Here is a 14,736-nt window from a genome sequence, read left to right as displayed (position 1 = left end):
AGAACCAGCCCAAACCGTCGACTATGGAGTGAGAACGAAGCTCTGCAACCCGGCCCTTCTGCACTGTCGCGCAGACCCGAGCAGCTGCGGGAAAACCATTCGTCCTCGAAGCTCCGACCACGAAAGCCCATGAAACCTTCTGCAAAAACTTAGAAAACTCAAAGGGGGTTCTAACCCAACCGACCTTACCCAAAATAGTGGCCTGAGGAAAAAGATCTCAGCCTTCTTCCCCAGAACCCTAAACCTGCGCGACAGAAGCTTCAGAAAGGAAAGGCTTCGTTTCCTTTCTTCCTTAGCCTCAAGCCCCGACCTGACTCGACCCAAGGGACCTTGATACATGTATCCAACTAAGGAGCAGCAGCCATGATCCATCCATGCAAGAAAACGTGAGTATGAAACCCAAAACAATGCAAGAACAAGGTGCAACATTAAAAATTGAAACTTTCTGAAAAATATTCTTGGAATATCTGATGTATACACGACCACACATGCATATACTAATATGGAGAAGAAAAGAGAATGAAGAATCATGCCTTTCACCGTAAATATGGATTTAACACGCGTAGGAAGGACTTCAGGACGACGGGGCGACCTTGGGTTGCTTGGAACCTTGAAACCGACCTTCTATGGAGTTCCTAGGGTTGAAGATCGATGAAGAAGAAGGTGGGATGAAAGTGACGGCTGATGGGGGAGAAAACAATCGGCTAGAAGGGTTTGGTAGATTAGGGTTGATTTATTTTTGTGTTAAATAGAATATAGGTTAAATAATTAAATAAAAAGGTTTTAAATAATTAATATACAACTTAAACTCTTAATTAAAATTTAGAAATCTGATAACATAAAATAAATCTCGAAATAATAATTTAGGGGAATTTTAAAAATACTAAAAAGTCAATATTTTGACTAATTTTTGGATAAAAATGACCCCTAAAATTAAATAAAATTAAATACTTAAAATTTTGAGATAATAAAACTCAAAATAATATTTTAAGGCTCCAAAAAGGCTCATAAAATAATTTGGCTAGAAAGTTGTCATCTCGTCCGTCCACGGTCCCGTCTACGCGATTAAATAATAAAAATACTAAAAATCATAAAAATCACTAATTATGGGTTAAATGCTTAGAAATAAATTAAATCATGCATAAATAATTCACATAATTATTTAACCCATAAATCATAAATTTAATTAATTAAATATCCTAATTATGCAGGCGGATTTATGTAATTAAAAATACCGGGTGTTACAAATAATGACAGATATGGGCATGGAGCATTATTAAATGTGTTAATCCTGATCGGACTGGCTTATCTCTTGTCGTGGCCCCGAACTCTGATGATGAAATTATGCTATTTTCTCTCTATGGTGCACGGTAAAAAAATTTATTGTCATAATATGAACTCTGATTATTTTACTCGATTTTTAATTATTTTTTTTTATTGTAGGTGGAACAATGTTTTCAGTTATACTCATGCACCGACACACACTCTTCGAATTATAAGAGATTGTTTTGATCTTATGAATCATGATGATGTATAATACTAAAATATATAAACAATGCAACAATGAAATTATTTATAAAAAAATTTAATTAAGATTTGCATTTTAATTTTGCAGTTTAACTGGATAATGTACGAGAGAATTGATCCAGATGTTAGGACAATAACATATTCATACGATACTAATATTTGGCGATGTGTTTGTCCTGTGATGTGCTTTGAAATTGTAGAGATGCATCGTCCGAATCGAGTGTTGAGGCAATTTGAAATGCGTCAACCTATTCCAAGACCTGCAATTGACAATGATGACCTCCACAACATCACCAGAATAGGTCATCGCAACACAGACTGGAGAGAATATCATGAAAATGCCATTATTTTTTAGAACAGAATGATGCAGTATGTTGTCCAGGGTGAATTGCATGGAAGATCTAGGCAAACAGATGATGACTTCTTTCCATGGTATGAGCGTATAACTGTTCGCATTATATCTCCTACAGTCAGTGGGATTGGTTTTCGTTCATATTCACACAATGTATTTGCTGCTAGACAACATTATATTCCACAACATTTCAGTACTCCTGCTAATGATATGCATCAGTCATCTTTAGGATATCTTCCAAGGTCATCTGGGTGGGCTATACAATGCAGGACCATCAGGTACATTTGAAAATATGGAGCCATCTGGTGCACATGATGATGATGATTATCGAACTCCATTTTGGAACAACATCCAAAGTTTTACAGAACTGATCAATGTTTCCCCTCACCCACATGGTTTTTATAACACGTCGGCACCTCAAAGAAATGTTATTTAACCAGTTATTTTTCCAGGTTATTCAAATGAACAAACCCAGATCAGTGAAGGCAATGATGATGTGGTTGAAAATAATCCTCAAGATTTTGTACCGCGTAGAGGTTCGCATAGACGTAGACCACGTGGTTGTGGAACCGAGGGTCACTTGCATAATTGTAATTGTAACCATCGATCATGATAAATTTGTGTAATGTAATAATAATATTTGAGTGTTTAATTTTATAATTTTAATCTACACTTTTAAGATAATATATTGTGTTATTAACATATATATATTATATATATATATAACGATATTATATGTTTATTATATGTAATAATAAACAATAAATTTGAAATTAAATTAAATTAAATTAAATTATATTATATTATATTATATTTATTATATTATAAATTAAATAAATTAAAAAAATAGACAAATAAATGAGATAAAATACATACATCTATTAAATTAAAACTCATACACGAACACCGTAAAAAAAAAAAAAAACTCATACACGAACACTTTACCAATAAAACTAGATATAAATGTTATTATAAATGTAACGTCCCAATTTCTCAATCGAAACGTTACTCAAACATACATACTTAAAATTTTAAAAAAATAAAAATTTTGCAAAAGCATCATCTTCTTTATTAAAAGAACGTATAATAAGTGCACAAAAATAGAATAGCATCCAAAAATATTTGCCAAACATGGCCATCAAATTAAAAATTAAACCTTGTTTGCCTTTCATAAAATAAAAATGTTTAAAACATCTTTAATTCTAAAGCATTCACACTCATGCATTGCCCGTTGGACCGACCCCTGCCTTTTCTTTATGTCCGCCCACATAATCATCAATAAAAGCATCCACATCATCGTGTTGGAAAACCGTGTTCAGATCAATTGAATCGATACCCGGTGCAGCGGAAGTTTAAAAATTTTATTTTTCTTTGATATGAAACAATTTCATATCATGGGTATCAAAACGTTTAACGATTAAATCACACAAGTAAAATAAATAATAATTAATTAAATATTTTACCTCCAATCTCGAAGCGAGATTATGGACACCAACAGAATTTAATCTGCTCTTCTTGTATATCCCGGGAACCGATGGCGTCACGATCAATCACCGGAATAAGGTCCACGAACAGAAAACAGAAACCCTCTGATTGACTGCACTAGAAATCAATCAGAAGTTTTGCGTAGAGAATAAACAGATATGATCTGTTAATTCAAAATTGTAATTTTTCACAAAAATCACAAGTCTGAATTTTCTCCGGGAGGGACAAGGATTTCGAAAAATCCTTAGAATATTTAGAGTGTAATTTCGAAAATTATAAGACACAAAGTGTTTGATTTTCGAACCCAACACCTCTATTTATAGATAATTTCTAGTTATAATTGTATCAGGACTCTAACTCCTTAAAGCCCACAATCCATAACTTAAGCCCAACAAGCCAAGCCCGTTGTTATAGAAATTAATATAAAATTCATCGTGACTCCGATTGATAAACTGATTTCACCAATGTGCACAGAAACCATTTCTGCATCTTTTAGAGTCAAGATAATTTTTTTGAATCCGAATTCAGTGATTTCCAAAAATGCCCATCACTATGTCATTTTAGGAAATTCCACTCCCTTTAGTTGAGAAATCCAATTTCTCTTTCATTAAATTTAACTCTTTAAATTTAACTATCTCTACGGGGTTTTAGTAATCCATTACTTGTGTAACCCTCAATGGTTCAGGAATACAGCTAGCCGTGGGCTCACAACTCCTTGTGACTCGGAACAACAATTTCCGACTTACCCAATGAATCATGGTAAGAGCGTCTAGCAACATCGCCCCATGATTCCCTAGGTATTACTGATAGTGCCTGCAAGAACCAGTAGATTTTGGTTAGCGTACAGTACGGTCCCTTCATCCATATATCCCGATCGAATCAACAACCATTGGTATATCGAGAGTCGTTCGAGATTCGATAACTATGCACAACATCTTGGAGATCTATTAGTGACATCGCATGTGTTACTAGGATAACCATTAACCTAAAACACATCATGTACTCTGGCCAGAGATTCGTCACACTAATATCTCCTCAGATCGCATAGGATATCCACACTCGCAAGTATATGGTGAATCCTTGACAACAAAGTATCGACTCCTATATGCGTCGTAAATGTACCCAATCCCGATACCTGATGACCCCCATAGAGTCGGTAAACGAGTCAAAGCATAGTACTAGCATATAGAGTCTCAATGATGTTTCAAGTAATAAAGACTAATGGTGTACAACCAAAAACGCGGACTTTATCCACTCGATAAGTGATAACCACTTGGAAAGTCCGAATAGGGTAGTTCGATCATTCATCATATGAATATCCATTTGCATGCTTCGAACATCTCTATGTTCCCTACCAATGAAACGTGGTACTCTGCATCGCAAATGCTAGTCTCAAACTCGAGCGATCCTTATCCTTATCCGTGTCCAGGTCCGTGCGAATCAATTACACTAAAACTTCAAGTTTCTGTTTTCTACACGGACTCCGTGCACGCTCCGTGCCTAGGTCTGTGCACAAAACTCAAATTTTATGAAGCTACTGTCTCGAGCTTAGACTACACGGACCCATGCACGGAGGCATGTCCGGGGTCCGTGCCCTGCTATAAAAATCAAAATTTCAAAAGCTTCAAATCTGGAAAATGGAATGAAAAAAGTATATCTCCCTCAACAAGTCTTTACATATAATACATGCATTCAAACATTACTTTAGTTATCCGAAATACATGAAGTCTTGAACATAAACGAGTATTCAATGAGCAAACATATACAACATCTCATGTTTCCTAACATGTTTGATAAAGGCTAAGAACATGTCATCTTGCTAACAAAACATAAACCCGAGTCCCATGGCTAAGACTCTAACTCGAGCTACCCACGTTGGTTCTGACCAGATCCTGCCCCACCTGTTGCCATGCACACATACAAAACAAAGCAACAACCGAATAACTCCGATGAGAATATAATTTCCAGTATAAGCAACATACATGCAATCTAAATAAATATAAATTCAATGCATGTATGAATCATGGCTAAAAATCTGCTAGCAAAGAAATCTCGATTCTTGGGATCCCGGGGAATAAAATCTCAAGCAAACCACCGACTCTACCAATCGAGGTGGCGTCAAGTATCTCAATCCCCTGACTTTGGTGCAACTATAGTGAGTCATCTAGCTTTGAAAGTAAATCTACATTCCGTGCCACTCATCTATAGCCCTCCAAATGTTTTTTGCAATCTAGGCCATTCGGCCGTCTATGCTTTTCAGGTTATGGCTCAAGATGAATGCAACATAATTTTGATGCATTAGCTATAACCATAAATACAATACATGCTAATTCAAGCAACCAAATAAACATTTAAGCAACAACTAAGCATTTAAAACAAGCAAGAACACATAAATATTCAAGTATGTGATTTAGAAATTCGAGAATCATAGTTATCTCGAATGTTCTGTCCCATCTGAATTGCTATTGATTTATACCTTTAATCTTGAGTTTGAGCTGCTCCAAATCTAGAGAATCAACAACAACAAACTCATATAAAAATATGCTCAATCACACCTCAAACTTCAAGATAGAACAACTTCAAACCTTGATCAAATATTTCCCGGTTCGAATCTGAATTTCCGAGCTCGATCAACTTCAACAATAATCTGAAATGAAGTGCTCACAAGCTATGAATATAAATCCCAACTCAAGAAATGTCCAGATCATTCAAACATGCCAAAACTTTAACAATTTCCGAACCGGCGGCGTAACGACTGAAAATCGATAACCGAAACTGAAATCTATCAATTCTATCAATCAATTACAACTCAAATACATCTCATATCCGCTCAATATCATCAAAATATCAGCATATCAGTAGGTCTAGGTTTTGAATAAATCTGAAAAAATCATATCAATTTAAAACGACATTCGTTCTTCGATCCGACTTCGATATTGCAAGACATATCAACTCTAAAACACATATTCATGATCAATTCTAAATTCTCCAACATACAAAATCTTGAAACCAGTCGAAACAAAAGAATTCTTACATCACTTCGTAGTTCTTGAAGAGAGAATTTCAAAACTAGGCTCGATTTTGAAATCGGACGATCGAATCTTAAGAAATCAAAGATTGAAAGATGAGAATGGCTTTGGAATTCTGAAGTTCGACCTTGGCTGCTGAAATTTGATGAAATACATAAACTTACACGTTGATAGATATATATGATAGCAAGTGTCCCACTCAAAATCTCATATTTGCAATTTGGCCCCTGAAATCTTCACTATTTGCAAATCAATCATCGGTAAATCTTTTTAATTCAATTTTAATTCTAAATAATTTAAGAATATTAGAATTCAAATCTAAACTCCAAAATTCTCAAATTAAATATTCTCGAATTAAAATTAAATTATCTCGAACCTTACATCGTGACTGTCTTACGGCCGCATCATTTTGTACATTACAACGGGTTGTAGGCCCTTGAATTCTAGTTTGGTCCATCGGGGCAACTCGCCCCACCATTAAAAAAGACTGATTTGGTTATGTTTTTGGCAGCCCTCAGAAGACGGGATGAAACGGGGTTTCTCCTTTGGGCCGCGGGCCAAGGCAGGGCCGACCCGCCAATTGTTATTTTATTTTTTTTAAAAAAAATTAAATTATATTATTATTAATATTTTATGTATGATTGATAAGTTTTGAACAATTTATATTGTGTCAAATTTTTTATAAATGATTATAAGCTATAAATGATTTATTCTAATTTATGTTTAATTGATTAATTTTAAAAATGTATATTATTTATAATGATTTATTTATTGTTAATGAGTTTATAAATATGTATTTAATTGTTTATTTATTATTTAAAAAAACAATTATATTAATTTGAATGTTTTTTATTTTTTTTTGCGGGTTGGTCAGTCCAACTCGTAACTCATGACGGGTTGGGTTGGGGTATTCCCAACCGCCATCAATTCAGGCCAGCCCGCCCCGCCTGATTTTGGCGCAGCGGGCGTGCCGGCCTGAAATGACAGACTTAGTGGGTTGCGGTGGGCTGTCCCACCTATCAGATCGGACACTTGTACTCGGGAAAAAAAAATCATCTTTTACAAAATTGATGTTACATTATGTGTTACACCAATCACTTCTTGCAATGTGTAGATGGAGAGAGAAATTAAATATTGATGTGATGAAGAAAGAGACACATGTCAAAAACTAATCAAGGTAACAAACATTGTTATATTATACCAATTTGTTACTCGATATAGTTTTAAACTTCAACAAAACTTGGAATTAAAACATACCCCACCCCCACCGAGTCAGAATTCAAGACGGTAGTTGCAGGAAATGAATACCTCATTTATGCTGTCCGGTCATCCCCATTAAAACACAGCCAAAGAACCTTGTACTGAGCAAAGGACGGTCACATATTCATTATCGAATTCAAAGCATACCACCTTTTAGGACAACAAGCTATTCAATACCAGCATCGTCCCATATTAATTCTTTTTCATAGAGAAAAAACCCATTTAACCTCTATCTTTTGGTTTTTTTTATAGATAATATATACACTATAATGGTAAAAATATATACATAAAAAACAAACATTAATGCAAGAGGGTGGCTTCATCAAGAAAATCAAGGACCTTGTTGCTGGCAGACCCAGGCCCCAGCCCCAACAACATCCTCGATCCCCTTTATTTCTCCTCCGTGTTCACTTCCATAGTCAGCGAAAACCCAAACCCAATTAAGAAAAAAACACTGGAAACACTGTTGTTTTTTTGTCAAGAATGGACTCCGACAATATTGAAGGTTATACCAATGACGATGAGATCATCTCCGATCGCTCTGTTCCGAAACCATCTCATAATGTTCAAGACCTCCTTGAATGCCCTGTCTGTACCAGTTCAATGTACCCTCCCATCCACCAGGTCAGCGATCATCTACGTTTTGTTTGTTTGTTTGTTTTCTTCCTCTGACTTCAGCTGGCCGGTTATTTAGTTATTTGATTGTCTCAAGATTTGAACAGTTTCTTGCGGTTTTTGACAAAATTAATATTCATGTGCGTGCTAAAAGAACTTGATGATCCCAAGAAACGACTTTCATTTAATACACCAATATTGTCAATCAAGCCTCTAGTAGAGAATCATGAGGAGATGTAGTGCTTCAATCATTACACGACCAGTAGTATATAGAAGGATTAATACAGTCAATTGATCTATGTGTCGATCGTATATAAGTGAACTTTATATGATTTGATGAAGGTAATTAATTTATATAGTTTGAAAAGTACGTATTCTAACATCGAGTTGATAAATTACATGCAGTGCCAAAATGGGCACACCCTTTGTTCTACTTGTAAAGCAAAGGTTCACAACAAGTGTCCGACTTGTAGACTGGAGCTTGGCGATATAAGATGCTTAGCGCTGGAGAAATTGGCCGAATCGATCGAACTTCCGTGCAAGCATGGCCCCCTTGGATGCCCCGAGATCTTCCCTTATTATTGCAAGTCGAAACACGAAGCCATTTGCAACTTTCGGCCTCACAACTGCCCTTATGCCGGATCGAAATGCACGGTAGTCGGGGACGTCCAAAGCCTTGTGACTCACTTGAGAGATGATCACAAGGTCGACATGCATTCCGGCTGCACGTTCAACCATCGCTACGTCAAATCTAATCCTCGAGACGTAGAGAACGCCACATGGATGCTCACGGTGAGTGCTGTTTATATAATTTCTCCATAAAAAAAAAAAAAAAAACAGTAGTTATGGTCATGACATGATCACTTTTTTTATATATCCAGGTTTTTCATTGCTTTGGTCGATATTTCTGTCTTCATTTCGAAGCATTTCAAATCGGGAACGCCCCTGTTTACATGGCGTTTGTTCGGTTCATGGGCGACGAGGCGGAGGGGAGGAACTACCGCTACAGTTTGGAGGTGGGAGGGAATGGTCGGAAGCTTATATGGGAGGGCACGCCTCGCAGCATCAGAGACGGTCACCGGAAGGTACGAGACTGTCACGATGGCCTCATCATACAACGGAATATAGCACTGTCTTTTTCTGGAGGAGACAAGAAAGAGCTTAGGCTTCGTGTAACTGGTCGAATATGGAAAGAACACACCAACTCAGATCAATCTTTGTAGTTCATGATCATATATTATATTCAGGCTGTTTTTTTTTGGTCCGTTCGATCGAGTGGCGTCGTTTAATTAGCTAAATTCAATTCTTGTTAGATATTTTGACATCATGTATGTGGATGTGGGGTTACATTATAATGGGAGATTCTATGCTAAATATCGTCGGTGTATTCGTACGAGATCGATGTTAACAAAAACTCCTGATAAAATCTCATATGCATGTTATGTTTTGTTTTCAAGTGTCCTTGGGAATTTTTCTTTTGAATTATATATAAAAAAAAGGATACATGGGAGGTGCCACGTCAACAGCGGAAACCCAAAACAGTACCACGCGTGGACTCAATCATGACCTCACACTTGACTCCGCTAATGACTCGGTGCATGAACACCTTCAGCACCCGAACTTTACCTACCAACTTCATGCGAGTCTCTATCTCCATCGCCGTCCCACTCCCGCCCGTCGCGAGGCCTCCGTTACCGTTACCGTTACCGTTACCGTTAACGCCGTCGACGATCGCCGCCTTCGACGGCGACGCCAACGGATACTCCTGCAGATCAAACTTGGCCGAGATTTTCTGGCTCCCGCCGCCGCCGATCCTTCCGGCGGGGATGAAAACGAGTCCCACGGGCTGGCCGGAGTAGACGAGCTGCAGAGAGCTGTCGTAGTGGGAGAACTCGTCGCGGTTAGGGTTTGTTACGGTGAGGTATTGGAAGAACTCGAAGTTAACGGTGCCGTTAGAGACGGAGAAGGTCGGGAACTGAACGGCGTTAACAGCGATCACCGGCTGCTTGGGCTTGAAGACGAAGAAGTATACGGCCACGGCGGCGACGGCGATGGCGAGGAGGAAGGCGGTGGCCACTGCGCATGATGCTAGATTCGTACGGCCTCTGCTGGATTTGGAATGGTGAGATCTACGAAGAAATTGATTCTCATTCATATTCATATTTTCTTTTTCTTTTAGATTAGCTTAGAGAGAGAGAGAGACAGAGGTGGGAGGTAAAAGAGGGGTTTTCGAATAAAGTATCGGCTTTTACTTTTATGATAAGACAAGGAAAGAATTAAAATAACATTTCACACAATCACGATGTATCCTAATTCAAATTAAAATAAAATTAAGTGGCTCATCCTTAGTAATGATGATTCGAAACCATGTTAAAGTATAAGTTTTTATCATCAACAACCAAGTCTTTACTAAGTGAGTTCCGAGTTTGGCCGGATAAAAAACTCATTTGAGATCGTTCGTTAACTTGATCGAATCGAAGTCGCCTTCGATTTTGAGTTCAATAATTTTTTATCGAGTCAAGCTCAAGCTTAAGAATATTTAGTTTGTGAGTTCGGAGACATGTTTGTTTACAAGCTCGTGAGCATGTTCACGAGTCAAAACTCGAGCTCGACTCGTTTATTGTTCACAAACATGCCTTGTTTATATGGCTCGTAAGCTCAAGATTGAATTTGGATCGTTACTGGTTCGAGCTTGACTCATCTAAATATTCATGAATATACTCATTTATATGGCTCGTGAGCTCGAACTTTGTTGAGTGGAATATGAATTTACTCAACTTAGCCACAATTGCATTTTTGAATTTAACTTGTTATGATAATGAAATGTTCTGTAAAACACTATAAATACAATAATTTAATTACTAGAAATACACCAACTAATTTTTTTCCCAAAAATTTACGCCACTAAGCCATATGCATGTTAAGTAAATTTATAAATTACTATATCAAAAAAAAAAAAATTTAAAAAACTAACATAATCAATAAAATTCAACATAAATATACCAAATAATTCATTAAAAAAAATTTAAACACATTAAAATAATATGAACTTGCACTATTAAGCCGATTGCAATTTTTAATAAACTTGTATATATTATGCCGAAACATCTTTCAAAAGTAAACATAATAAATAAATAGGAAAAGTATTTTTTTTATCTATTAATTTGTCCATTTTTTGTTTTGGTCCATCAACTTTACAAAGTTTTGTCTTGGTACACTAAATTTTAATTTTCGATGATTTATGAATGATTTTAAATTTTCGGTGATTTTAAATTTTTTTTTATTTTTATATAAAATTAAGAAAGATTTACTACATTTTTATACATTGCATGTTTCAAAAAAATTTAGTGTATATTGATATAATAGATTTTCGTCATTTAATATTTATTTTTTATTATTTTACTTTTAAAAATAATTTTATTATTTTTTGTAGTAATTATACTTTAAAATTTCTACAACTAGACTTTCAAATTTAAATTACATATAAACTTAGATTTTGTTATTATGTGATTAAATTAAATATTACTATTATTATTGTGTGTTTTGAATTTTTATTTAATTATTTTGTAAAAAAATAAAAAATAAATTCGGGTTGATTCGGGTTAATCGGGTTAGTCGGGTTCGTGTTCGGGTTGGTCATTTTCGGGTTGGTTCGGGTTCGGGTTGAGAAATTTTTTAAAAATATTTTCGTCAACCAGCCTCGAACCCACCTGAATTGACACCCATTCACCATAATGACGAATACTGATGCTACCGTGATCTAGTCGATTGTGAGAATTTCAGGATATTTGACCCCAGATGGTACTACTCGTTCATGACGCCTAATTTGAGCAGGATTGATCTAGTTGACCTAGTATTCACAGTCACATCATTGTGTATGCACATATCTGTTTGTATACTCATACTTTACGTAGTGGACATTATCCGCTCATGTTCTTAGTATTATGTAGGATACCACGTTCAATGGGACATGTCTCAAGTTGGACCAGGCAGAAGGCTCGAGACATGTTTAGTGGTGGAGCCAGTGACCTCAAGTGGAAGTTTGCACATTTCCTCTTTCAGTTGTTATTTTAGTTTTAGATACAGTTCAATATGATTGTATAACTGATATATGACTTTTCAGTTGGTGTCGGGTGTATACTGCCCATTGGTATTGATTACATTATCGCAAGTTACTTTCTGATTAAGTTTTAGTTGTTTAACATGCTAGACAAGTAATTAATAGGTGGTCTAGGTCGGATCGCTACATTCGGGGATCCTACTTGATAGAGAGAGATATCCAAATATTTTTTTTTTCATGTTCAAAAAACCAAAAAAAAATGTTTAATTTTTTGAAAAATATTATTTAGAAACTCATATGCCTAAAGAAAAAGAAACATTCAACTAGAAATATATAATATAATATTAAAATATTAGGGATAATGCTTCAAAATTTTATTTAGAAAATTTGAAAATAATTGTTTCTATTTTTTAAATAAATTCTTTAAAAAAAACAACTTGTGCTACGTATAGACGAATAATTATAAAATACTTTTATATAAATATTTTTTAAAAAATTATAAAATATTTTAAAAGTTGTTTTAAAAATAAATATATGTTTAAACAACTATTCTGTTAAAAAGATTTTTACATTTCAAAGATAATGTTTTAATTTTCATCATTGTCTTCCATTCTAAAAATATCTCATTTGTTCTTTAAAAACTATACTTGGAGAACACTTTTTGAAAATATTTTTCAGAGCATTATACAAAAAAATTGTCCAAACACATACTTTAAGTTCTTTCACTGATGAAATATTTAAAATTTTTTGAAAGCACGTGTTCAAACGGAATCTCAGAAACTTATATTTCAAAAGAAAAAATGTAGGATCGAGCGCTTGCTGCTTTACCAAAAGCTATAACTGTTGGTAATGATGCAAATCAAATCTTTTAAACCGCAAAACGATCTTTTAAACCGCACGACGGCTTAAACGTCATGGTTCAATCACTCTATCCAGCAGAGATAATTATTGCACATCAACTATCTCCCTCTTACTAATTGCACTCATTGCAATAAATGAAAATCGAATCCATGACATGTGCTCTGATACTAGTTGTTGGGATCAAGCTCTTACCACTAGGCCAAAAGCTGTAGCTTTTTACCAATGTGCAACTTTATTTTCTTATACTTATAGTAGCGCAGAGGGGTCGGGTTGTTAAGCTCATGAGTCCAGAGAAGGGTGAACCTTACAGCTGGTGCCGTCTCATATCCTTTAGAGATCAGTCTTATCCTTTCCTTATCATCGGCCTTGTCCCCAGCAAAGACAGTATTATCCGTTAAGATTTAGTGTCCTTTTTTTACGATCCACTTAGCCAACCAGATCAAACAGCACAATGTCAACAGCTTGATGCACTAGAACTTACCAAAAGGTCACCCAAAGCGTCATTATTCAATCACTCTACCCAGCACATACAATTATTACACCCAATAAAAACAAAACATTCAACCAGAAATATATAAATGAATAACAATATCATTATATATATATTCGTTATTAAATTTGATGATCTTAAAACTCCAAGTGTTATATGCAGATTAAACAAATTCGTCACACAATGTGTTCATGTAAAATCTAATTTCAAATAAAAAATTTATGTATTTTCACATTTTTGTCAAGAACATTAATTGTGCACCGAATAATTATTGAGAAAATATTCTGAATACAAAGTATGAGATAAATTTTGTTAACTAGATGAAATGCAAATTGCATATCTTATTTTGTATATTTGTTATAATTAAATAGTTATTTTTTAAAAAAATCTACACAAGAATAAAATGTAATTTTGTGATTGTAATATATGATCATTTCAACAATAAATTATTATGTGAAATAAACACACGATTAATTTATGTATGGACGAAAGCCCAGTAACATGTAGCCCAATATGTTATAAAATTATTAATAATATTAATTCAGATCGGATCGAGAATCCCGTTGGGAAGATATTTTATTACCGAACCCTCTTTCGATATTAATCAGGACGTGAAATCCCGATAATTTAGATCGAGAAAACGTTGGGTCGAGATTTTTTTCGAGACATGAGTATGATGGATCGGAATTTTGAGGCAGCCCTATGAAATAGCAATTGAATCTAAGATATACAAGAATAATATATAATGAATGATTATGTGGTAATTTAACCTCTATAAATTTTGCAAGAATATTAGGATTTCTGTAAGATACCTTTTTCCGAAACAACGAGTTCAAAAATAAGTTTGAACTCGAATTTTATCCTTGCTTAACAAGCTTGAATCAAGCTTTAAACTCTAGCTCGAAGATGAGTTGAGCTCGAGCCAAGTTCATTAAACACGACAAACAAGCTCTTAACGAACTGAGCTCGAGCTATTCACGAACTTGATAATTTCAAAATGAGACCTCATGACAAAAGCTTGAATTGAGCTCGAGCTCCCATATAAACCTTAAATGAG

At 35.1% G+C, this 14,736-nt stretch overlaps 2 protein-coding genes across 2 annotated transcripts; one reads left to right on the top strand and one right to left on the bottom strand.

Annotated features, from left to right (window-relative positions):
• The first annotated feature begins 7,991 nt into the window (after positions 1–7,991).
• LOC140894566 (E3 ubiquitin-protein ligase SINAT3-like) lies at positions 7,992–9,682 on the top strand. Its single transcript, XM_073303116.1, has 3 exons — positions 7,992–8,277; positions 8,674–9,060; positions 9,150–9,682. Exons 1-3 carry the CDS (start codon positions 8,137–8,139, stop codon positions 9,489–9,491), a joined length of 870 nt encoding a protein of 289 aa, XP_073159217.1. The 5' UTR covers positions 7,992–8,136; the 3' UTR covers positions 9,492–9,682.
• A 105-nt stretch (positions 9,683–9,787) lies between these two features.
• Positions 9,788–10,423, bottom strand: LOC140860517 (uncharacterized). The gene has a single exon (XM_073263526.1). The coding sequence runs from the start codon at positions 10,421–10,423 to the stop codon at positions 9,788–9,790; it is 636 nt and encodes a 211-aa protein (XP_073119627.1).
• Positions 10,424–14,736: the final 4,313 nt, after the last annotated feature.

This window comes from Henckelia pumila, chromosome 4 (assembly GCF_033568475.1).
Source record: "Henckelia pumila isolate YLH828 chromosome 4, ASM3356847v2, whole genome shotgun sequence".
Lineage (NCBI taxonomy): Eukaryota > Viridiplantae > Streptophyta > Magnoliopsida > Lamiales > Gesneriaceae > Henckelia > Henckelia pumila.
Note: the sequence above shows the minus strand (reverse complement) of the source record. Positions and strands in the feature narration are given on the sequence as shown.

Coding starts and splice junctions, on each gene's coding strand:
- LOC140894566 (XM_073303116.1), top strand. CDS start 8,137: ATGGACTCCGACAATATTGAAGGTTATACCAATGACGATGAGATCATC. Junction 8,278..8,673: donor TGTACCCTCCCATCCACCAG/GTCAGCGATCAT, acceptor AATTACATGCAG/TGCCAAAATGGGCACACCCT. Junction 9,061..9,149: donor ACGCCACATGGATGCTCACG/GTGAGTGCTGTT, acceptor TTATATATCCAG/GTTTTTCATTGCTTTGGTCG.
- LOC140860517 (XM_073263526.1), bottom strand. CDS start 10,423: ATGAATGAGAATCAATTTCTTCGTAGATCTCACCATTCCAAATCCAGC.